Here is a 26,708-nt window from a genome sequence, read left to right as displayed (position 1 = left end):
TAGGGTAATAACAATGTGAGTAAGTTTATTTTGATTAAATGAAATGTGTAGGTACGTTAGAATCTAAGAGAACATTGCCATTTCAATGATGATCCTTTTCAACACTTGACTGAATCACATCAGAAATAGGGTAATAACAATGTGAGTAAGTTTATTTTCATTAAATGAAATGTGTAGGTACGTTAGAATCTAAGAGAACATTGCCATTTCAATGATGATCCTTTTCAACACTTGACTGAATCACATCAGAAATATGGTAATAACAATGTGTGGTTTGATCCGTAACAAAATTAAATGAAAATGTTAACCCTATTCACCACATAAGAACCAAATATATATATATTTTGAAATATATATAGGAACATTTTGACTCCCAAAACGTATAAGGCATGAATAAAATGCAATGAACATGTACAATTTTGAAACTTGAATTCTTTTTACTTACAGAAGTGAAGTTCTTAAGCATTTAAAAACAGATTTAGCCTCAGAGCCTAGTACCCTAGTAGGATTCATTATTTAATCAATTGCTTTCCAGCATAGCAAATAAAACCCACAATATGGCCAGACAATTATCTAAGGCCAAGTGCAGGACTGATTATCATACCAGCCACCATTCCATGGCTTTTTTATTGGTAGATTTCAAGGGCCCATGTCTTGACTGAAAACTAAGAATACTTGTTTGGTGTTTAATCTAAGAATGTTCCATGCAGTCTCTTGAGAACTATTGATGTGTCAGGACTCAGTCAAACCAAGTTAAGGCTATTGCTCTTTGAGGCAATTTAGAGAATCTCACTTGATGCTAAAAGACTCTTTGAGGCTTCTTTCTGCCTCTTCCTTTGTGATCCATTTCCAGGCAGGGGGAATATCTGCAGGCAGTGCATCATACTCTTCGGCAAAGTGCTTGTTGAATTTTGCCATCACAAATTTCCAGTAGTCCGAGGCCTGTATGCTGGAATCCGCAGGAATAAGCCAGTCAGGGTAAATGTCCCGGTATTTCTTGTAAGGATGCCACTGTCCACGTGTTTCATAGCATTTGAAGGCGCTATCACTGAACACTGAAGAGGAGCAGATGTCAGTGACAAGATTTCTTGAGCCCTCAAACCTAACACGACCAAGTCCCTCTGGTCGATGTATTGAGGCACTGTGGTCTGTGTGGGCTTTTCCTCCTGACTCGCACGGTGCCTTGCAGAATGGACACTGCTTCCCACAGCCAAACACTTTTGTGAACAGCTCGTTCTGTGGCTTGATGTTCTGTCTTTCCAATTTCGTTTTCACATCTTTTGCTCTTTGGAACTCTTCTCTCAGCGACTGTTCCATATCCACTACAGATATTTTAAGCCAGTGGGCAAACGATTCCTGGTTGGAATTGTTCAGGATCATGGTGGCTTCCAATGCATCTTGGGGAAGCACCAGCTTCTCTCCTAGGAGGCTGCATATGTCATTAATGAATTCCTTTATGTTGCCCTTCTCATTCATCTGTGCTTTTGTGAGTGCCTCAGTGATGAGACTGATGATCCCTTTGAGTTGACAGTCTTCCAAATCAAACATTTTGTTTCCTTGTGAGAAGCGCTTCAAGATTTCATCCAAAATCCAATTCTTGACAAAGCCTTCGTAGTCACAAATGTAGCTCACATAGTTAGCAAAGTTGAATTCTGACAGTAGTTGCTTCAAGATAGAGGACTGGAAAAATGTCCGAGAGCTGAATTGAAAGGCATTCTGTCCCGTCAGCATTACATCAACAATTTCCAGACCCAGGGAACTGGCAACATAGGCTTTTACTGCTGGTTTAAGACACAGGGTGGTGAACTGCTCAGCTTTCTTCTGACACTGATCTTGTCCACTGATCAAGTCTTTGAAGTCTTCCAAGTATTTATCTTTGAACTGTTCAAGGCACAAACGAGGATTATTGTCAGTTATGAACTTTTCATGCAGATTCTGAAAGGTCCTGGCTGCAAACCCACAAATATTCAATTTGATGTTCAGTTCAAATTTGAGGCTTGTGTCAAGTTGTTTGTTGGCATCCAGCTTCTCTTCAATCATGTGCAGAATCTCTTGTATGTATGTTTCATGGTAGTCTGTTTTCTTTTGGACCTTCTCGAACACAAACTCTTTGCATTTGGCTATAAGGTTGTCTGCCATGGCCTGGGTTTTTCTTGTGTGCTCATCCATGTACAAACCCTTTAATAATCTCTTGAAAAACCCCTGTGGAGTGACTATGAAGGGTTCTTCTCCATGATCTTTAAGTTTCACTTGGTTCAGCTTTTCATTCACTGAACCTCCCTTCTGCACCATGTTAGACCGAAGCTGGTTGAAAACATCACTCGAAACATCTCGTGGCCGCAATCCTTCAAAGTTGGATAGCTCATACACGGTTTCCTCCCATACCTTTTCAAATTCTCTATCAAGGTCCTTCTCTGACCGCTCAGAATGGCTTTTTCTGCAGTTCTCAAGCAAGTTCAGCACTTTTTTCTCCATCACGGCTGTGTGGTTCTTCTTGATTGTGTCAAGCTTGATCATTCCTTTTCGAATCTCAAAAGCAGCTTCCAGTTTACTCATTATAGAGTTTTCCATCTCCCTTTTCAAACCTTTGGTGCTGTTTGCAAAATCCTCTCTGTATCTCTCCACAAGATGGACATGGCCCTCTGTCTGTTCGAAGTACTTGGTCAGGTTGTCAAGAATGGTCTTCTCCCATTTGACAAGTTCCGTTGAGGCTTCCATTTTCAATTTGCTGTGAAAATCCCTCATGTTGTCCATCTGGTATTTCATTGCAACTGTCCCAAAGTTGGAAATCCTTGTTTCAGCATTTGTTGTCCATGTGTGCATGTGCTTTTTGAATGACCATTCCCACTTACTGAACTCAATGCACAACTTCATGTAGGCATCAGCCACCAGGCTGTTTCTGAAGCTGAAGATGAAGTTTTCATACTTCACAGCATTCCAAAGGCTTTTTGTCCACTCCAGAAAGTCCATGATGTTCCCAGGGGCCTCACAGTCCTGGAAAACCTTGATCATGTTCTTTTTGAACTCGTAGACGGACTCGCTGTACCCGGCGCTGACAGGTGCCATTGGAGGGTTACCATGCCAAAGTCCAGGGATGTACCAGTTACCAGTCTCTGGGTTGTACTCCATCACATCTGTGAAGATCTTGTTCTCTTCCTTTTTTTCCATTCTGGCTGCTGCTTGGGTCATCTCGTTCAATTGCTCCAAGAGCATCTTCCGGTCTCTCATGTTCTTGTCGTGTGCCGAGACATCTGCCACATTCTGGTGGACAAACAGACACTTGGGCTTCTTTCCCACCTCTTTCATTCGAAGAAAAGCATGGACAACAATTTGAAGGATGTCCTTCATGTCGGTCGAATTCTCCATGGCAATATTGACAATTGTGACATCACTCAGCCCAACAACTAGAGTGGCTAGCTCATTGTCGTGCTCATAGCTGTCATTCAGCTGTGCCAGCTCTGGCGACTTCAGTCCTTCTGTGTCGATGATCACTAAAAAATCGCAGTTCAGCTCCTTTTTAAAGTCGTCTTTGACTTTGATGAGAAGCATGAAGGCCCCTCTTGTGCATCTGCCGCTACTGACTGCGAACTGCACTCCAAACATAGTGTTCAGTAGAGTGGACTTTCCTGTGCTCTGAACACCTAGAACAGTTACCACCAGGATCTTGTTCTTCGGCTGCACTAAGACATTGAGCTGATGCAGTACATCACTCACCCATCTCAGAGGTATGTTGGACGCGTCTCCGTCCACCAGCTCCAGAGGAAACCCATCCAGAAGCAGCTCAGCACATAGTCTGGGCAGGTGCTGCATTTGTTGCCGTGACACATCAGTTTCTCTGAGTAAGACAGAAGACTCATAAAGTTGACCCATTTCACGTAGGAAATGCTCGGTTCCCAAAGAACTGTTTGAAATCTGTCTGTCAAGGTCTGCAATTTCTTCTTTGTTTTCAGAGGAGTTCTGGCACTTCTCTTTGTACTGCTCTCTGAGGCCAGACAAGTTTCTACGAGACAGATTGTCCAGGTTCATTCGCATCCATTTCAAGAAGTAGGACCTTTCTAGCCCTGTCCTTGACATTGCATTTATGAAGCAAGACATCGCACCTGATATGTCATAGTTTCTCTGCTTTTTCCTGAGTTGTATCTTCTGTGATTGGAGATCACTTTTATACATCTCTATGTTCTGATTCCTAGCTTTCCGCAGTCTGCATTCCTCCTTCTCTAGACGTGCCAGCTCCTTCCAGACCTGTCCTTGCAAGGGAAGCTGACTGTCCTTATACTGTGGTGTGTCATGTATGTTTGAAGTAATTGCATCAGCATTTTGCTTTGCACTTTGACATTCTTGGCAGTCCTCGTCAACCAAAATCCCAAGATTGTGTGCCACTTCAGCCATCTGCTCCAATGCCATTTTGGACTTTGAACTCTTGATCACCTGACCAACTGCATTTTGCAGCTTCTTCACAAAGTCTGCATCATTCATCTGTTTGTTCTTCAGGATGACGTTGCTCGTCTTCAAGTTTAGCTCTTTGGCGGTTTTCTTCAAAGCATCAATGCTGAAGCTCTTGCTCTGTAGGTTACCCACTAGAAAAAGCTGTGCCTTGGTGTTTTGGCTGGCTAGTAGCTTGTAGTTGTTGTCCAGGTTGTCAAAGAACACAAAGACTGCTGCGGAAGTCTGACAAAGAAAGGAGTACTGGGTCTCAAACAAACTGATGTCCCCTCTCAGATTAGCTACAGCGACAGGTTCACCAAAGATGTCAATGTTCTTGTTCCCACAGGGAAGGTACCAGGTTATCTCAACTAATCCATTGGATATCCTCCTTGGACTATCACCACACTCCATGTCATGGTGGACAAACGTATCGTGATACTGTTGGGGATTACTCAGAAGCTTGTTCAGAATCTGCGACTTGGACAGAGAGCACTCACCCAATCTAACAAAAGAGACCATGGGGAGGTCAGAGAGAACAATCCTGTCTTCAACAAATCCTCTTGGGTCTGACAATGAATGAGGTCTAAACTTCTTGATAATGTCTCGCATTGCCCAAAGCATCAGCATGCACTGTTTTGTGTCACAATTGGGGAGAAGTAGGGGCACAGAAAACTGACACATTGACATTTTCAAGACCATCTCTTGCTGCAGAAAACCATTAGAGCACAGAAAGAGAGCAGTAACAACGTCTAAGGGGTTTACAACATTATTAGAGTCCATGTTATCAACCAGACTCTCCAGATCTAGCTCTATGTTGCAAAATGAAGCATCACAACTTTCCTCGCCTCCTGATGAGATGCATTTCACACTCCTAGCTGTTACATTAACCATCATTAACCTCTTCAAGAAAGTCCATGGTAGGGCTGAGAGAGTCTGAGCGGGTTCATCTGTGACGGTCTTATCATCGATCTGCAGCACGGTGCTCAGGGCGAGCTTCTCTGTGTAGTGTTTCTCCAACCCCAGGTTTAGCAGCAAGCTCTCCAGGTGGATTTCTGTGGGGGGAAAGAAAGAGATATTTGATCAGGTGAATTTAATAAATATTTTTTTCATTAAATCTGTAAAGCACAACCCTTATTTTATAGATGACATATCAGAACAGGGGTAGACTGGCCATCTGCCATTTCGAAAAAATGCCAGCTGGTCCATTTTGAGCTCAGTGGGCCGGTCTAGTTATCATTATCTGGCTTATACTGTGTGCCTCAAAGAATTATGAAAAGGAAAACACGAATATATCTTAATTAGATAAGTATTCACCCCCGAGTAAATACCATGTTAGAAACACATTTGGCAGCATTTACAACTGTGAGTCTTTTTGGGTAAGTCTATGGGCTTTGCACACCTGGGTTGTAGAATATTTGCCCATTCTTCAAGCTCTGTCAAGTTGGTTGTTGATAATTGCTAGACAGTCATTTTCAAGTATTGCCAATGATTTTCAAATAGATTTAAGTCAAAACTTTAACTTGGCCATTTTGGAACATTCAACGTCGTCTTGACGTTGAATGTGGCCTTGTGTTTTAGATTATTGTCCTGCTGAAAGGTGTATTTGTCTCCCAGTGTCTGTTGGAAAGCGGACTGAACATGGTTTTCCTTTAGGATTTTGTACGTGCTTAGCTCCATTCTGTTTCTTTTTATCCTGATGACAAGCATACCCAAACAGGATGCATGTTTTGGAATATTTGTCTTCTGTAAAGACTTCCTTCTTTTCACTTTGTCATTTAGTTGAGTATTGTGGAGTAACTATAATGTTGTTGATCCATCCTCAGTAGTCTCCTATCACAGCCATTAAACTGTTTTAAAGTCACCATTGTCCTTATGGTGAAATCCCTGAGTGGTTCCCTTCCTCTCTGGCAACTAAGTTAGGTAGGACGCCTGTATCTTTGTAGTGACTGGGTGTATTGTACACCATCCAAAGCCAAATTAATAATTTTAGGCTAATGTTAACCACTATTATTGCACACAGAGTGAGTGCTAGTTAAAACTTTTATATGAAGAACAATTCTCATTTAGAAGGCTAACATCACGTTACATTTTTTCACAAATAGTTTAATATTTACTCATTCATTTTATCCAACATCTATATGTAAATCTGATAATTGAAAAGTGTACACAAACAGATACAGTAATGAGATCACCAAATGAAACACTCATCATGACTGTCCTTTAAGTGTCCACACCACTCCCACATTCTCAAAAATAGAAATATTGTTTAATTATTCAAACTTTTGATGTGCAAAGGTCTCTCTGTGTTCCACAGTTTACATTCCAATCTCAAACACTACAGAGCATAGGGGCAGCGTATTTTACGACCGGCTTACAGCCGACTTCCTGCTCTCCCCCTCTATGAGAGAGAGCACGCTGTAGAGCAGACCCACTGTAACCTGATCCTTCTAACAGTCACAGGAGAGTTATGACAAGTACCGACAGGATGCACTGTGTCACTGTGTGTAGACAGCCTGGTCTCATAAACTGGATGCACTGTGTCACTGTGTGTGACGAATGCAGAGAAAAGCTCAAACCAAGTTCTCACCCCACTGGATTCTGCATTTATATGCCATAGCTTGCACATAACCGAACACTATTTTATATGTCAAGACAAAGTTTAGGGTGTGACTTCTCATAAATGTTCATCTGTTTCCCAGAACTGCCTGTTGGTCTATTGTTGAGCGGCTGGTCTCACCCCCCCCCCCCCTCCATTATTGCTTAACACATTGCATTGGTGTCAACCATACTTTTATTCAGTCAAATCCAGCTGAACCCAGTTATATCTGTTGTAAATGTTTTTTTTATCGTAACAAACTGTGTCTAAAGTTTCATGATATATATTTGAGACTTTAACAGTTAACATGGACATGGGAGGAGATCCTGGATGGTAAGAGACCCTGGAGGCAGGCTGGGGAGTATCGCCGCACACGGGAGGAACTGGAGGCAGGCTGGGGAGTATCGCTGTCCACGGGAGGAACTGGAGGCTGGCTGGGGAGTATCGCCGTCCACGGGAGGAGTTGGAGGCAGGCTGGGGAGTATCGCCGTCCACGGGAAGAACTCGAGGCAGGCTGGGGAGTATCGCCGTCCACGGGAGGAACTGGAGGCAGGCTGGGGAGTATCGCCGTCCACGGGAGGAACTGGAGGCAGCTAAGGCGGAGCGGCAACAGTATGAGGGAACACGGCTGGCAAGGAAGGCAGCCCCCAAAACATTTTGGAGGAAGGCACACGGGGAGTGTGGCTGAATCAGGTTGGAGACCTGAGCCAACTCTCCATGCTTCCCGAGCATTGACTGGTTCTTGGTACCAGTACCCCCTGTATATAGCCTCGCTACTGTTATTTTACTGCTGCTCTTTAATTATTTGTTATTTACATGTTTTACTTTTCTATTTTTTACTTAACACTTATTTTTCTTAAAACTGCATTGTTGGTTAAGGTCTTGTAAGTAAGCATTTCAATGTAAGGTCTACACTTGTTGTATTCGGCGCATGTGACAAATACATTTTGATTTGATTTGATACAAGAGATGAAGGCGAGCCTTGAAATGAGTGTTGAGAAAGCCGCAACAGTTGAAAAATAAACTAAAAAGTCGAAGGGTACAGTTAATGTTATCGAAGCTGACGATAATGAACCTAAAAAAAGAGAGCAAGTTGTTAAGAGAACTTGTTATACAGACTAGATCAATGCACGAAAATCAGGTGAATTCATGATTAAAGCGGTGCAGATCCCAGGCGATATACTGTTGACCAAATTTAGGGCATCGATACAAGTGCCAATCATTGCCAAATTCACACCCTTTAAAGATGAAATATTGGTTAAAAGCCGGGGCAAAAAACTTGCCGGCTTTCAAAAAGGCCTGAACGATCCGTTCCCAAAGGAAATAGCAGAACGACGCAAAGTACTGTACCCATCTTCAAAGACAATAGACTAAAAGGCAGACGAGTAGCTCTCATAGTCAACAAGCTATACATACATCGATAACTGTTTCAAGAAACCAAGACCACTCCATGGCTATTCAAAATGAAATGGAAATCAAAACCTATCAATGGTAGGGATTGTAATGTAGAAAAATAAATATTTAAAAAATACAATTTATAAAGAAACTACACAGTGCATTCAGAAAGTATTCAGACCCCTTCACTTTTTCCATATTTTGTTAAGTTACAGCTTTATTCTAAAAATGATTAAATAGTTTTTTCTCCCTCATCAATCTACACACAATAACACATAATGAAAAAGCAAAAACAGGTTCATTTTAATACATTCGCAAATGTAAAAAATGACATAGCACATTTACATTCAGACCCTTTACTCGGTACGTTGTTAAAGGCACACCTGTATTTGGTGTGCCTTTATCACTGCAGATCCTCACAAGCTCTGTCAGGTTGGATGGGGGGTGTCGCTGCAGAGCTATTTTCAGGTCTCTCCAGAGATGGGCCACTCAAGGATATTCAGAGACTTGTCATGAAGCCACTCCTGAGTTGTCTCGGCTGTATAATTAGGGTCGCTATCCTGTTGGAAGGTGAACATTGGCCCCAGTCTGAGGTACTGAGCACTGAGGAGCAGATTTTCATCAAGGATCTCTCTGTACTTTGCTCTGTTCATCTTTGCCTTGATCCTGACTAGTCTCCCAGTCCATGCCACTGAAAAACATGCCCACAGCATGATGCTGCCACCACCATGCTTCACCGTAGGGATGGTGCCAGATTTCTTCCAGACATGAAGCTTGGCATTCAGGTCAAAGAGTTCAATCTTGGTTTTATCAGACCAGAGAATCTTGTTTTTCATGGTTTGAGAGTCTTTAGGTGCCTTTTGACAAACACCAAGCGAGCTGTCATGTGCCTTTTACTGAGGAGTGGCTTCAGTCTGGCCGCTCCATGATAATGGCCTCATTGGTGGAAAGCTGCAGAGGAACTCTAGAGCTCTGTCAGAGTGAACATCGGGGTTCTTGGCCACATTGCTGACCATGACCCATCTCCCCCAGATTGTTCAGTTTGGCTGGGCAGCCAGCTCTAGGAAGAGTCTTGGTGGGCCTTGACACAATCCTGTCTCGGAACTCTATGGACAATTCCTTCGACCTCATGGCTTGGTTTTTGCTTTGACATGCACTGTCAACGGTGGGACTTTTTATAGACAGGTGTGTGCCTTTCCCAAATGTTTTTATGGAAACCCAAAGGAATCATACCTATCCGCCCCAGTGACTTTCCATGTCACCTTTACACATACAGTTGAAGTCGGAAGTTTACATACACTTAGGTGGAGTCATTAAAACATGTTTTTCAACCACTCCACAAATGTCTTGTTAACAAACTATAGTTTTGGCAAGTCGGTTAGGACATATTTTCCAACAATTGTTTACTGACAGATTATTTCATTTATAATTCACTGTATCACAATTCCAGTGGGTCAGAAGTTTACATACACTAAGTTGAATGTGCCTTTAAACAGCTTGGAAAATTCCAGAAAATTATGGCATGGCTTTAGAAGCATCTGATAGCATAATTGACAGAATTTGAGTCAATTGGAGGTGTGCGGCTTGCTATAGACCACCCTCTGCCCCCAGCTGTACCCTGGACACCATATGTGAATTGATTGCCCCTATCTATCTTCAGAGCTCGTGCTGCTACATGACCTAAACTGGGACATGCTTAACACCCCGGCCATTCATCAATCTAAGCTTGATGTCCTCAATCTCACACAAATGATCAATGAACCTACCAGGTACAACCCCAAATCCGTAAACATGGGCACCCTCATAGATATCATCCTAACCAATTTGCCCTCCAAATACACCTCTGCTGTTTTCAACCAAGATCTCAGCGATTACTGCCTCATTGCCTGCTTCCATAATGGGTCTGCAGTCAAACTACCACCCCTCATCACTGTCAAACTCTCCCTAAAACACTTCAGCGAGCAGGCCTTTCTAATCGACCTGGCCCGGGTATCCTGGAAGGATATTGACCTCATCCCGTCAGTAGAGGATGCCTGGTTATTCTTTAAATGTGCCTTCATCACCATCTTAAATAAACATGCCCCATTCAAAAAATGTAGAACCCTTTGTTCACTCCAGACCTGACTGCCCTTGACCAGCACAAAAACATCCTGTGGCGTACTGCATTAGCATCGAATAGCCCCTGTGATATGCAACTTTTCAGGGACGTTAGGAACCAATATGCACAGGCACTTAGGAAAGCACAGGCTAGCCTTTTCAAACAGAAATTTGCAGCCTGTAACACAAACTCAAAAGAGTTCTGGGACACTAAAGTCCATGGAGAAAAAGAGCACCTCCTCCCAGCTGCCCACAGCTCTGAGGGTAGGAAACACTGTCACCACCGATTTATCCACAATAATTGAGAATTTCAATAAGCATTTTTCTACGGCTGGCCATGCTTTCCACCTGGCTACCCCTACCCCGGTCAACTGCGCTGCACCCTCCACAGCAACTCGCCCAAGCCTTCCCCATTTCTCCTTCACCCAAATCCAGTTAGCTGATGTTCTGAAAGAGCTGCAAAATCTGGACCCCTACAAATCAGCTGGAATAGACAATCTGGACCCTCTCTTTCTAAAATGATCTGCCGAAATTGTTGCAACCCCTATTACTTGCCTGTTCAAGCTCTCTTTCGTATTGTCTGAGATTCCCAAAGATTGGAAAGCTGCCGCGATCATCCCCAGCTTCAATTCCATACAACTCTCTTTCTGTGGCCTCCAACTGCTCTTAAATGCAAGTAAAACTAAATGCATGGTCTTCAACCGATCGGGGCCGCACCTGCCCGCCCGTCCAGCATCACTACTCTGGATGGTTCTGACTAAGAATATGCGGACAACTACAAATACCTAGGTGTCTGGTTAGACTGTAAACTGTCCTTCCAGACTCACATTAAGCATCTCCAATCCTAAATTAAATCTAGAATCGGCTTCCTATTTCGTAACAAAGTCTCCTTCACTAATGCTGCCAAACATACCCTCGTAAAATGACCATCCTACCAATCCTCGACTTCGGCAATGTCATTTGCAAAATAGCCCCCAACACGCTACTCAACAAATTTGATGCAGTCTATCACAGTGCCATCCGTTTTGTCAGCAAAGCCCCATATACTACACACCACTGTGACCTCTACGCTCTCGTTGGCTGGCCCTCGCTTCATACTCGTTGCCAAATCCACTGGCTCCAGGTCATCTACAAGTCTTTGCTAAGTAAAGCTCCGCCTTATTTCAGCTCACTGGTCACTATAGCAGCACCCAGCACACGCTCCAGCAGGTATATCTCACTGGTCACCCCCAAAGCCATTTCCTCCTTTGGTCGCCTTTCCTCCCAGTTCTCTGCTGCCAATGACTGGAACGAACTGCAAAAATCACTGAAGCTGGAGACTCATATCTCCCTCATTAGCTAAGCACCAGCTGTCAGAGCAGCTCACAGATCACTGCACCTGAACATAGCCCATCTGTAAATAGCCCATCCAACTATCTCATCCCCTTACTGTATTTATTTATTTATTTATCTTGCTCCATTGCACCCCAGTATCTCTACTTGCACATTCATATTCTGCACATCAACCACTCCAGTGTTTAATTGGTATATTGTAATTACTTCGCCAACATGGCCTATTTATTGCCTTACTCCCTTATCTTACTTAATTTGCACACACTGTATATAGACTTTTTCTACTGTATTATTGACTGTATGTTTGTTTATTCCATGTGTAACTCTGTGTTGTTGTATGTGTCGAACTGCTTTGCTTTATCTTGGCCAGGTCGCAGTTGTAAATGAGAACTTGTTCTCAACTAGCCTACCTGGTTAAATAAAGGTGTTCTCAACTAGCCTACCTGGTTAAATAAAGGTGTTCTCAACTAGCCTACCTGGTTAAATAAAGGTGTTCTCAACTAGCCTACCTGGTTAAATAAAGGTGTTCTCAACTAGCCTACCTGGTTAAATAAAGGTGTTCTCAACTAGCCTACCTGGTTAAATAAAGGTGTTCTCAACTAGCCTACCTGGTTAAATAAAGGTGTTCTCAACTAGCCTACCTGGTTAAATAAAGGTGTTCTCAACTAGCCTACCTGGTTAAATAAAGGTGTTCTCAACTAGCCTACCTGGTTAAATAAAGGTGTTCTCAACTAGCCTACCTGGTTAAATAAAGGTGTTCTCAACTAGCCTACCTGGTTAAATAAAGGTGTTCTCAACTAGCCTACCTGGTTAAATAAAGGTGTTCTCAACTAGCCTACCTGGTTAAATAAAGGTGTTCTCAACTAGCCTACCTGGTTAAATAAAGGTGTTCTCAACTAGCCTACCTGGTTAAATAAAGGTGTTCTCAACTAGCCTACCTGGTTAAATAAAGGTGTTCTCAACTAGCCTACCTGGTTAAATAAAGGTGTTCTCAACTAGCCTACCTGGTTAAATAAAGGTGTTCTCAACTAGCCTACCTGGTTAAATAAAGGTGTTCTCAACTAGCCTACCTGGTTAAATAAAGGTGTTCTCAACTAGCCTACCTGGTTAAATAAAGGTGTTCTCAACTAGCCTACCTGGTTAAATAAAGGTGTTCTCAACTAGCCTACCTGGTTAAATAAAGGTGTTCTCAACTAGCCTACCTGGTTAAATAAAGGTGTTCTCAACTAGCCTACCTGGTTAAATAAAGGTGTTCTCAACTAGCCTACCTGGTTAAATAAAGGTGTTCTCAACTAGCCTACCTGGTTAAATAAAGGTGTTCTCAACTAGCCTACCTGGTTAAATAAAGGTGTTCTCAACTAGCCTACCTGGTTAAATAAAGGTGTTCTCAACTAGCCTACCTGGTTAAATAAAGGTGTTCTCAACTAGCCTACCTGGTTAAATAAAGGTGTTCTCAACTAGCCTACCTGGTTAAATAAAGGTGTTCTCAACTAGCCTACCTGGTTAAATAAAGGTGTTCTCAACTAGCCTACCTGGTTAAATAAAGGTGAAATTAAACCAATTTAAAAATAAAAGTACCTTCCTTCAAACTCAGTGCCTCTTTGCTTGACATCATGGGAAAATCAGCCAAGACCTCAGGAAAATCATTTGTAGACCTCCACAAATCTGGTTCATCCTTGGGAGCAATTTCCAAATGCATGAAGGTACAACGCTCATCTGTACAAACAATAGTACGCAAGTATAAACACAATGGGACCACGCAGCCGTCATACCGCTGAGGAAGGAGACTCATTCTGTCTGCTAGAGATGAATGTACTTTGGTGCGAAAAGTGCCAATCAATCCCAGAACAACAGCGAAGGACCTTGTGAAGATGGAGGAAACAGGTACAAAGGTATCTATATCCACAGTAAAACGAGTCCTATATCAACATAACCTGAAAGGCCGCTCAGCAAGGAAGATGCCACTGCTCCCAAACCGCCATTAAAAAAAATCTAGAATACGGTTTGCAACTGTACATGGGGACAAATATCGTACTTTTTGGAGAAATGTCCTCTGGTCTGATGAAACAAAAATAGAACTGTTTGGCCATAACGACCATCGTTATGTTTGGGGGAAAAAGGGGGTGGCTTGCAAGCCGAAGAACACCATCCCAAATGTGAAGCACGGGGGTGGCAGCAGCATATTGTGGGGGTGCTTTGCTGCAGGAGGGACTGGTGCATGTCACAAAATAGATGCATCATGAGGATGGAAAATTATGTGGATATATTGAAGCAACATCTCAAGACATCAGTTAAAGTTAAAGCTTGGTCGCAAATTGGTCTTCCAAATGGACAATGACCCCAAGCATACTTCCAAAGTTGTGGCAAAATGGCTTTAGGACAACAAAGTCAAGGTATTGGAGTGGCCATCACAAAGCCCTGACCTCAATCCTATCGAAAATGTGTGGGCAGAACTGAAAAAGCGTGTACGGGCAAGGAGGCCTACAAACCTGACTCAGTTACACCAGCTCTGTCAGGACGAATGAGCCAAAATTCACCCAACTTATTGTGGGAAGCTTGTGGAAGGCTACCCAAAACGTTTGACCAGAGTTAAACAATTTAAAGCCAATGCTACCAAATACTAATTGAGTGTATGTGAACTTCTGACCCACTGGGAATGTGATGAAAGAAATAAAATATTAAATAAATAGTTGTCTCTACTTTAATTCTGACATTTCACATTTTTCAAATAAAGTGGTGATCCTAACTGACCTAAGACTGGGCATTTTTACTAGGATTAAATGTCAGGAATTGTGAAAAACTGAGTTTAAATGTATTTGGCTAAGGTGTATGTAAACTTCCGACTTCAACTGTACCCCTGCGTGCTCTGTCATTGTGCTGAGACAGCGCAGCGGAGATACAGATTTTGCGCCAACCTGTCACTTAATCATTTGGATCTTTTTGCTCTATATATAGGAACATAAAACTAAAACTGAGGGGGCACAAGTTTCAACAGAGGGGGCTAAGCCCCCTTTTGCCCCCTTGTGGAGCCGGGTAAAGTTCACACATTATTGCAGGAATCATACTTGAGTAAAAGTAAATATAGCCTACCTTATAGCCTAAAATACTACTTGAGTAAATGTCTAAAAGTATTTGGTATTAAATATAATTATCAAAAGTAAATTAAATTGCTCAAATAATATACTTAAGTATCAAAAATATTAATAATTTCACATTCCTTATATTAAGCAAACCAGACAGCACAATTTTCTTGTTTTTTAAATTTATGGATAGCCAGGGGCACACTCCAACACTGGCATAATTTACAAAATAAATCCGCCAGATGAGAGGCAGTACGGATGACCTGGGACATTCTCTTGGCAAGTGTTTGAATTGGACCATTTTCCTGTCCTGCCAAGCATTCGAAATCCAAAGGACTTTTTGGTGTATGGAGTAAAAGGGAAATGTATGGAGTAAAAGGGAAATGTATGGAGTAAAAGGGAAATGTATGGAGTAAAAGGGAAATGTATGGAGTAAAAAGTACATCATTTTCTTTTTAACCTTTATTTAACTAGGCAAGTCAGTTAAGAACAAATTCTTATTTACAGTGACGGCCTACCCCGGAAAAACCCGGAGGACACTGGGCCAATTGTGCGCCGCCCTATGGGACTCCCAATCATGGCCGGTTGTGAAACAGCCTGGAAACGAACCAGGGTCTGTAGTGACACTTCTAGCACTGAGATGAAGTGCCTTAGACTGCTGCGTCACTCGGGAGCCCTATAAGAATGTTGTGGAGTAAAAGTGAAAGTAGTCAAATATAAAAATAGGAAAGTACAGATACCCTCAAAAACGACTTAAGTAGTAATTTAAAGTATTTTAGTTTAGTACTTTATACCACTGCATTCTAGTCAACACAATGTGCCACGCCAATCTCGCCACAGTGGAGTAAAAGGGAAATGTATGGAGTAAAAGGGAAATGTATGGAGTAAAAGGGAAATGTATGGAGTAAAAGGGAAATGTATGGAGTAAAAGGGAAATGTATGGAGTAAAAGGGAAATGTATGGAGTAAAAGGGAAATGTATGGAGTAAAAGGGAAATGTATGGAGTAAAAGGGAAATGTATGGAGTAAAAGGGAAATGTATGGAGTAAAAGGGAAATGTAGGCCCTCGGATCTTTATTTGTATTTTTTTGGAACTCATTTGGGTAATCAACTTATTGTTGAGAGATAGAATAGTAGTAAACACAAAGTAGGTGCAATTTCGAAATTTGCTTGTGCATCAGAAATGTTATTTTTTTATGTCAGTCACCGACAGTCACTGAATTAGTCCATGTCAGCTAAACATTTTTAGATTGGTAAAGCCCCGGGATACCCAAGGATGGGCAACTGGCGGCCCTCCGTTTTGTAGCCCTGCGGATCAATTTCCCAAAAGAATAATAACAACCCAAAAAAATTTTAAATGAATTTGGGGAGGGGAACTTAGTCGATGTCTTAACTTAAAATCAAATCAAATCAAATTTATTTGTCACATACACATGGTTAGCAGATGTTAATGCGAGTGTAGCGAAATGCTTGTGCTTCTAGTTCCGACAATGCAGTAATAACGAACAAGTAATCTAACTAACAATTCCAAAAAAAACTACTGTCTTATACACAGTGTAAGGGGATAAAGAATATGTACATAAGGATATATGAATGAGTGATGGTACAGAGCAGCATAGGCAAGATACAGTAGATGATATCGAGTACAGTATATACATATGAGATGAGTATGTAAACCAAGTGGCATAGTTAAAGTGGCTAGTGATACATGTATTACATAAGGATGCAGTCGATGATATAGAGTACAGTATCTACGTATGCATATGAGATGAATAATGTAGGGTAAGTAACATTATATAAGGTAGCATTGTTTAAAGTGGCTAGTGATATATTTACATCATTTCCCATCAATTCCCATGATTAAAGTGGCTGGAGTAGAGTCAGTGGCATTGACAGTGTGTTGGCAGTAGCCACTCAATGTTAGTGGTGGCTGTTAAACAGTCTGATGGCCTTGAGATAGAAGCTGTTTTTCAGTCTCTCGGTCCCAGCTTTGATGCACCTGTACTGACCTCGCCTTCTGGATGACAGCGGGGTGAACAGGCAGTGGCTCGGGTGGTTGATGTCCTTGATGATCTTTATGGCCTTCCTGTAGCATCGGGTGGTGTAGGTGTCCTGGAGGGCAGGTAGTTTGCCCCCGGTGATGCGTTGTGCAGACCTCACTACCCTCTGGAGAGCCTTACGGTTGAGGGCGGTGCAGTTGCCATACCAGGCGGTGATACAGCCCGCCAGGATGCTCTCGATTGTGCATCTGTAGAAGTTTGTGAGTGCTTTTGGTGACAAGCCGAATTTCTTCAGCCTCCTGAGGTTGAAGAGGCGCTGCTGCGCCTTCTTCACGATGCTGTCTGTGTGAGTGGACCAATTCAGTTTGTCTGTGATGTGTATGCCGAGGAACTTAAAACTTGCTACCCTCTCCACTACTGTTCCATCGATGTGGATGGGGGGGTGTTCCCTCTGCTGTTTCCTGAAGTCCACAATCATCTCCTTAGTTTTGTTGACGTTGAGTGTGAGGTTATTTATTGACACCACACTCCGAGGGCCCTCACCTCCTCCCTGTAGGCCGTCTCGTCGTTGTTGGTAATCAAGCCTACCACTGTTGTGTCGTCCGCAAACTTGATGATTGAGTTGGAGGCGTGCGTGGCCACGCAGTCGTGGGTGAACAGGGAGTACAGGAGAGGGCTCAGAACGCACCCTTGTGGGGCCCCAGTGTTGAGGATCAGCGGGGAGGAGATGTTGTTGCCTACCCTCACCACCTGGGGGCGGCCCGTCAGGAAGTCCAGTACCCAGTTGCACAGGGCGGGGTCGAGACCCAGGGTCTCGAGCTTGATGACGAGCTTGGAGGGTACTATGGTGTTGAATGCCGAGCTGTAGTCGATGAACAGCATTCTCACATAGGTATTCCTCTTGTCCAGATGGGTTAGGGCAGTGTGCAGTGTGGTTGAGATTGCATCGCCTGTGGACCTATTTGGGCGGTAAGCAAATTGGAGTGGGTCAAGGGTGTCAGGTAGGGTGGAGGTGATATGGTCCTTGACTAGTCTCTCAAAGCACTTCATGATGACGGATGTGAGTGCTACGGGGCGGTAGTCGTTTAGCTCAGTTACCTTAGCTTTCTTGGGAACAGGAACAATGGTGGCCCTCTTGAAGCATGTGGGAACAGCAGACTGGTATAGGGATTGGTTGAATATGTCCGTAAACACACCGGCCAGCTGGTCTGCGCATGCTCTGAGGGCGCGGCTGGGGATGCCGTCTGGCATCAACAGTTGAGAGTTAGAATAGTAGAATACTAGGGATGTGCACCTTTCCCTTTGAAGATAATTTGATACGTACAGTCCATTTAAATTGAGAAAATAAATGCATTAAAAGTATTTATGTGAAGATTTGTGATTGACAAGGACAATTTGATGTTGGACAACAAACTTTAAATCATGCTTAAGACAGATGAAAGGCAACGTTTGTACTGGTGGGGTTGGCGGGACTTTTAAATACATCATGACTAGGTCACAGAGAGGAAGTTTCCATGACACTCTGCAGCTTGCAGTCTCATGGCCTATTCCCAGGAACTAACTACAGTACAAGGTGTTATTGTGTGTGTGTCCCTCACAGAAAAAACCACAAGAGAAATATAACGTGAAATCAGGTTTTCACATGTACAGTTTCATGTCATCACATGTTGCTTCACATGTTGTCACATGTTATCACATCAACTTCAAATAAGATCACATTAAATTAACATAAGATTGGGTTTTATATATGTGGGTTTTCAAGATTAACATTATGTTGTTAAGAATATCACAATTCATTGTATGAATGTTTCTTTTTGCTCAAAGTTGTCTGTATATATTAGAGCTATTGATACTCACAGACTAATCTGCTGCAAATAAATTAAGAGAGGTACATTTCAAGTACCACCAGCAGAGCTATTGAAGTACGGGCCATGTTCAATACGCAAACGATGTGGGAGGATGCAGATAGAAATGCCATGAATAGAGTTGTCGTGATTCCTTATTCTACATCCCAGAGAGGCATGTTTCTTATACAAAATAAATGTGTATCTGAAAGCTGGCCAACGTTGTGTCCTGCTGAACATGGCCCTGTTTAGATGTCTGTTTAATACCTGCTACGGCAGCATCCATTGGTTGAGCTGGCTCAGACTTTAGACCGTCAGTTTGTGCTCGGTGAGATGAATCCTCTTCTTCCCCAAGGTATAAGTCACAGTCCTGCAAATTAAGAAAAAAAATCCAAGATTTAACAAGTTAAAATGAATGGTTTAATCTTTTGAAATGTCAGCCAATCGAATCATTTCAGAATTTCACACAGGGGGCTCTTTGAGACAAAAACAGGGAGACTTTGTTCAGCTGGAAATGCAATCTAGTCTGTATTGTCACATGCTATTCCCACCTAGAAGTGGGAACTATGGAATTTTCATCCCAAATTGCCCCACTCACTCTTTAACAGCGAAATTACTGCCCCTCGAGCCAGGTGTAACTCTTGAGGACTTCTTGTTCGTTCATTTTGTGGGCTGAGAGAGGAAATAGCTTTTCCTTCTAACACAAATAATACTTTATAAAATATTTAAAGTTATTTCAAAATAGTAATTACCATCAGAGTGATACAAATACAGCAGTTCGGTCAATAGTCCGACTGTCACGACTCCTACCGAAGGTGGCCCCTCTTCCTGTTCGGATGGCGCTCGGCGGTCGTCGTCACCGGCCTACTAGCTGCCACCGATCCCTTTTTCCCTTTTCTGTTTGTTTTTGTCTGATTAGTAACACCTGTTTCTTGTTTAGGTTTAGTTGGACTATTTAAGCCGGTAGGCCCGCCTGCTCTTTGTGCAGGCTTATGTCATTTCCAACTGTGTATTTTGTGTGGTAGTGCTGGTTGTTTTGGATTTTCCTTCCGGACTGGTGTGGTCCTGGTTTTCGGCGATTGTTTATGTGCGTCCAGTTTCTTGGCGAGTACATTTTTCCCGGTGCGTAATAAAGCGCTTCTCCACCACACCCAGTGCGTTACAGAAGCACGCACCCCAAATGGAGTCAGCAGGAGCAGCACCCCACTTCCATCGATGGAGGAACGCATCCTCCATCATCCTCCATCGGATTGGGTCCGCGATGGACCAGATGATGGAGCGAATGGACCGATGGGAGAGGAGTGGTCTCCCCACTTCACCTCCGGCTCCTCCGACAAGTCCACCTACTCCTTCCCCGGCGTCCGGCTCCAGCGCACTTCGTCTTGCGCCCCCGAGGGAGTACGATGGAGCGGCAGCTGGGTGTCAGGGGTTTCTACTCCAGCTCGAGTTGTACCTGGCTACCGTGAGGCCGACTCCCTCGGGGGAGGAGAGTGTGAGCGTCCTCATCTCCTGCCTGACAGGTATAGCTCTGGAGTGGGCCAACGCGGTGTAGAATGGCCCAGACTCGGCGAGGAAGCACTATCCGGAGTTCACCCACCGTTTCCGGGCTGTATTCGACCACCCTCCGGAGGGCCGAGCAGCGGGTGAGCAACTAATCCACCTTAGGCAGGAGACGAGGAGCGCGCAGGACTTTGCGTTTTCGAGTTCCGGACCTTGGCTGCTGGGGCCCGGGTGGAACGATAGGGCCCTGATGGACTACTACCGGTGCAGCCTCCGGGAGGACGTCCGAGGGGGCTAGCGTGTCGGGACGCCACTCTCTCCCTCGACGAACTTATAGACATGTCAATCCGGCTGGACAATCTGCTAGCTGCCCGCTGGTGTTCAGAAAGGGTTCTGTCAGTTCCACCTCCTAGCCCTCTCGCTCCCATTCCTATGGAGTTGGGGGGGGCCGTGTCGAGGCTCCTCCTGCACCAGCTGTGGTCGGAGAGGACACACGGCCGACTGGTGCTGGAGGAGCTCGGCAGGGAGTCGAGAGGGCAGGCAGAACACTTCTCGGTCACCCCAGGTGAGTCAGCATCAAACTCACCCAGAGCCCCCTGTTGGTCACATGTTTGCGTTAATTTTTTCCCTTGATTTTTCTCCCTCTTCCCAGCATAGGGCGCTAGTCGATTCAGGCGCAGCTGGGAACTTTATGGATCGCGGACTCGCCCTCAAGCTGGGAATTCAGCTGGTGCCGATAGATCCCCCCTTTCCGTGCACTCCTTAGATAGCTGGCCATTAGGGTCAGGGCTGGTCAGGGAGGCCACGGTCCCACTGGACATGGTAACGCAGGGGATCATAGGGAGCGGATTAGTCTCTTCCTTATCGATTCAACTGCGTTTCCAGTGGTGCTGGGGGTTCCCATTGTCACAGGAGGAGACGTTGGCTATGGAGACGTATGTCATGGAATCTCTGGAACAGGGGTACATTCGGCCCTCCATTTCACCCGTCTCCTTGAGTTTATTTTTTTGTGAAGAAAAAGGAGGGAGGTCTGCGTCTGTGCATTGATTATAGAGGTCTCAATTCCATCACAGTGGGGTTTAGTTACCCGCTACCTCTCATTGCTATGGAGGTGGAATCATTTTGCGGTTTTTCACAAAACTGGACCTCAGGAGTGCGTATTATTATCCTGGTGCGTATTTGGGAGGGAGACGAGTGGAAAACCGCGTTTAGTACCACATCGGGCCACTATGAGTACCTCGTCATGCCGTATGGGTTAAAGAATGCTCCAGCCGTCTTTCAATCCTTTGTAGACGAGATTCTCAGGGACCTGCACGGGCAGGGCGTGGTTGTATATATCGATGATATCCTGATCTATTCCGCCACACACGCCGCGCATGTGTCTCTGGTGCGCAGGGTGCTTGGTAGACTGCTGGAGCATGACCTATAGTCAAGGCTGAGAAGTGTGTGTTCTCCAAACGAGCCGTCTCCTTCCTGGGTTATCGCATTTCCATCTCGGGGGTGGTGATGGGAGTGTGACCGCGTTAAGGCCATGCGTAATTGGCCGACTCCAACCACGGTGAAGGAGGTGCAGCGGTTTTTAGGGTTTGCCAATTACTACCGGAGGTTTATCCGGGGTTTTGGCCAGGTAGCGGCCCCCATTACCTCACTGCTGAAGGGGGGGCCGGTGCATTTACGGTGGTCGGCAGAAGCTGACAGAGCCTTCAATCGGTTGAAGGCGCTGTTCACTGATGCGCCCGTGTTGGCGCACCTGGACCCCTCTTTAGCGTTCATAGTGGAGGTGGACGCGTCCGAGGCTGGGGTGGGTGCCGTGCTATCACAGCGCTCAGGTACGCCACCGAAACGCAGCCTCTGCGCTTTCTTTTCGAGGAAGCTCGGTCTGGCGGAGCGTAACTATGATGTGGGGGACCGGGAGTTGTTAGCTGTGGTAAAGGCCCTGATGGTGTGGAGACACTGGCTTGAGGGGGCTAAGCACCCTTTACTCATCTAGACTGGCCACCGGAATCTGGAGTATATCCGGTCAGCTAGGAGACTGAATCCGCGTCATGCAAGGTGGGCAATGTTCTTCACCCGATTTAGGTTTACTATCTCGTATAGACCATTATTTTTCCCACAATAGTATTTTGATCTTTGAAAGCTGTATTTTTCCCACAATAGCATTTTGATCAACGGTCATATACTTGTGCTTCTCAGAATGCATCTCTCCCTCATACGTGCGGACAGTGGGGACAGGGAGTGAGAGTCAGCAGCCGAAAGCGTAACAGGGACAGGCAGATACTTTCATAGCAGGAATTAACATAATGCAGATTTACGGGAGCGTTGTGTATATTTTCTTTCTTTAAATCACAGAAAATTACTGATGTAAGCTAAATGTTTAGGTAAGAGGAAAGCAATGTAGGTGCTGGTCATTTTCGGTTTATCTTCCCAGGTCTACTATAACACTAACCACACCACAACAACGCAATAAGGCACAGGGGCATGTCGTATATGGCCAATATACAACGGCTAAGGGCTGTTCAAACGCACAACGCAGCCTGGATACAGCCCTTAGCCGTGGTATATTGGCCATATACCACAAACCCCCGAGGTGCCTTATTGCTATTATAAACTGGTTACAAACGTAATTCCAACAGGAAAAATAAATGTTTCGTCATACTCATGGTATACGGTCTTGTATACCACAGCTCTCAGGCAATCAGCATTCAGGGCTCAAAACCTCCATCTTAAAACTACATTTTAGTCATTTAGCAGACTTACAGAAGCAATTAGGGTTAAGTGCCATGCTCAAGAGCACATCAACACATTGTTCATCTTGTCGGCTCACGGATTTAAGCCCACAACCTTCCGGTTACTGGCCCAAAGCTCTTAACCTCTAGGCTAAGGTGTAATCGTTTAACCATCAGTTACCTATAAACAAGTGTTCAGAACATGTCAAAACAGAACAGCTCAAACCAAGCTACAACTTTAGCTCATCAGGTTCAAACAAGGTAACAAGACACTTGCCAAGCTCGGTCTAAATTCACTCTCTATTAGCAACGTTCAGCTTCAAAATAGTCAAAGGCAGGAAGCAGTTTAGCTCATTTCAACAGGAAGCTACATGCACACAGGGTCAGCTCGCCTCCACGCTATTGCCCTCCTTTTCAGCCTTAGCAGAGTTGCAAAAATGGTGTAACAGAAAGGTGCAGTTGATGATGGCACCAAAATAGCCTCTCTTTTTCTCTGCCCATCATCTGTTCATCTTCACCAACATGGTCAGATGACCAAGTTAACCAGCAGTGAGGCCTCTCATTGACATTTCCAGTCCCTTTTCTCTCCACCCTCCTCTCAGTCTCTGGGCAATAGACAACTTTAGCCTCTGCTCCGTCTGCCTGAAGGGGTATCCTCGGTGGTGCTATAGTTTTACACGATCTTGACAGTATGCAAAGCATCTAGCTATCTGAACAAATATGAATGCCCTCCAATCTGGACACTGTCCTCGTGTACCTATGTAAAAGCATCAAAAGTCTTTCCTTGAATTCTATCTCCTTTCCTCCTTTCTCAAAACGCATCAGAGATCCATTGCATTGCTTTTAAGAAGGGGGTGAGGAGAGAGGACATGAGGAATTGAGAAAAGATTTAAGGTTCAACCCCAAGTGTCACAACCTACCTCTTCATTTATATCCATTAGCAGGGTGTTTTCAGCCATGCCACTCTTACCCCGCGTCAAAGGTCAAAAACTTTCAGATGGCCTGGATCTGAAATAAGTATGGGATAATAGATAAGTTAACCAATGTAACAATGCTAATTAAATAACCTTAGGATAAAAAAAAACAGCATAAACTTCCATTACAAGTGTTGGTAAAAACATTAATAGATGCTTTATTGTAAATGGTCACTGGGGCGGCAGGGTAGCCTTGTGGTTAGAGCGTTGGACTAGTATCCGAAAGTTTGCAAGTCCCCAAAATGACATTGTAAAGGAGAACCAGTATTATCAAATTAATTAAAGATCTAGAAATGGTATGTTATTGTGGCACTCACTAACCATTTTGCCAGAATTTACATCACTGACAGGTAGCAGTATGACAAAATACCCAGGCAGCACATTTGGATCCTTGGAAGTTGAGGGACCATACATTTTTGCTTTTTCATTGGTTCTGGGAAAGAAGCCATTTTGGAGGCTTTTTCTAAGATAAAAATAGACCGATAAAACTGAACGTTTGTAAAGCTTCTGAGAACGAAAGTAAACATTTAGCCTGTTCTGGGAACACACATTGTTTGGTTGCAGGGAGGCTCTGAAAATGTTTTACTATGGTTCTCTGAAAGTTTTCCAGGGAGGTTTCATTAACATTCTGAGAATTAAAATGATAGGTTATTATTTGAAAATAATTAATAATGTTATGAGAACATGTTTCAATAAGGCTTTTAATAACACTGCTAGCTTAGTGTAATGGATGTGAAATGGCTAGCTAGTTAGCGGTGGTGCGCGCTAATAGCATTTCAATCGGTGACGTCACTTGCTCTGAGACCTTCAAGTAGTGGTTCCCCTTGCTCTGCAAGGGCCGCGGTTTTTGTGGAGCGATGGGTAACGATGCTTCGAGGGTGACTATTGATGTGTGCAGAGCATGGGCGAGGGGACTGATTAAAGTCATACTGTTACATTAGTTTGGGTTAACTGTTTTGAACTCCAAGCACAGATAGAACACATGGAACTTAATTTAGTTAGGCATTAATAATGCAAAAAAAAATGTTTATTGTGGCACATGGTCAGTGAGATTCAAACCTATGATCTTCTGGTCCCTATTCAAGGGATTATTCCACTGCGCCACCAGGATGGGGCACAGTGAGATATAAACTCAAGTCAGTTAAGAACAAATTCTTATTTTCAATGATGGCCTAGGAACAGTGGGTTAACTGCCTGTTCAGGGGCAGAATGACAGATTTGTACCTTGTCAGCTCGGGGGTTTGAACTTGCAACCTTCCGGTTAATAGTCCAACGCTCTAACCACTAGGCTACACTGCCGTTAGCATGCCATCTTTTTTTTAAACTTATACAATCCATTAATTTTATTCTATTCAAACAGACCCTATTTCAGAGGAAACAAGTACTCATTAAGATCAGGTGTGGCCAATAATTGGAGGAAGCCAACACACCTGAACACACTTAACAAGATCGAGGCTAGAGAGTTTTATTGAAGCTGAGAAAGGAATGTAAGTTTTTAAATAACATTCTTATAACGTTACCAGTGTTTTCTTGTGGTTTATGGTAAGTTTCTTAATGTCCTGAGAACATGACTTTAAATAAATAGAACCACAAGGAAACCTGCAGAAAATGTTATACTGAAGTAATGAAATTCCCACAGAAAAACGGTTGTTTCTTAACCTTCTCGGAATAATTTGAGAAGATTACTTCAAATAGAACCATGAAGAAACCTGTAGGAAACATTATGCTAAAGTAAAAATATGTCCACTTTAGAAACACATGGTTCTCAGAACGTTATGTGCTAGCTGGGTATTCTGCACTATTCCCAGAATATTGTGGGAAGGTTGTATGCAAAATAAACATAGGTCAACCATGGCTCTCACCAAACTCGAATAAGCATATGGTTCTTGGATTGTTAACGTTATGTGCTAGCTGGGTACATATTTAGTTTTCACTCATAAAACAGCCATGACTCTCCTCTCTTCCTCCATTGCATTTCAAGCAAAACGGATGTCCCTCACAAAGCATGAGACATCGAGGACACTTCATTTACAGCAAATAACCTGCCACACAACAAGAAGTACGCTACTACATCTCAAGCTGAAACTCTTTTGCATTGCATGTGTAACTCTAGGCCACGTAGCATATTATGAATATTTACATTTGCCATCATGCATGTGTGCACACGTGCAGTCACTGAGTTAAATCAGAAAATATGACTGTTGGAATTGATGATGCAGAGCGCACCGATTAAGCTAATGATAGCCTAACAACAAGCCTCACAATTTATTTTAAAGGCTTCTATTGCCGTTATTAAAACATAAAACAAACAACTTGTCTATTGCCTTGATTATTTAAACGATTATTTGAAAGTTTAATGTATTCTTACTAGCATATCACATACTTTCCGCGAACCAGCTCACCTTAATACATCTTCCAGAGAGTTCAGCAATCTAATAAAAATGTGTTTCATTTTCACCATAAATGCTCTCGGAAAGAGGTGGTGGGAGGAACCATATGAAACGAGAACGACGTATCTTTCATGGCTGACTGTTTCTGACCAAATGTGGTGTTCACGATCACATTGCCGAAGTTTGATTTTGTAATTAACATTTTAAAAGCAAGGATAAAGTTTTGCTTCAGTCCGTCCAATATTCTTTCAGTTTCGTGTTTCTGTAAATTGGAAGCAAGCAGTTTTGTTTCGACCAACAGTTTACAGAGAAGGAAAGAAGGGTTAGAAGTTAGAAACAGATCACATTAT

General features: G+C 43.5%; 1 protein-coding gene across 1 annotated transcript; it reads right to left on the bottom strand.

The window, feature by feature from the left end:
• Positions 1-26,498, bottom strand: LOC109882137 (up-regulator of cell proliferation). The gene is made up of 4 exons (XM_020474231.2): positions 26,371-26,498; positions 23,915-24,002; positions 19,036-19,138; positions 1-5,477 (listed from the first exon to the last, which is right to left on the bottom strand). Exons 2-4 carry the CDS (start codon positions 23,951-23,953, stop codon positions 790-792), a joined length of 4,830 nt encoding a protein of 1,609 aa, XP_020329820.1. The 5' UTR covers positions 23,954-24,002; positions 26,371-26,498; the 3' UTR covers positions 1-789.
• Between the last annotated feature and the right edge of the window lie 210 nt (positions 26,499-26,708).

This window comes from Oncorhynchus kisutch, linkage group LG16, assembly GCF_002021735.2.
Source record: "Oncorhynchus kisutch isolate 150728-3 linkage group LG16, Okis_V2, whole genome shotgun sequence".
Taxonomy (NCBI): domain Eukaryota; kingdom Metazoa; phylum Chordata; class Actinopteri; order Salmoniformes; family Salmonidae; genus Oncorhynchus; species Oncorhynchus kisutch.
This window is presented reverse-complemented; position numbering and strand designations above follow the sequence as displayed.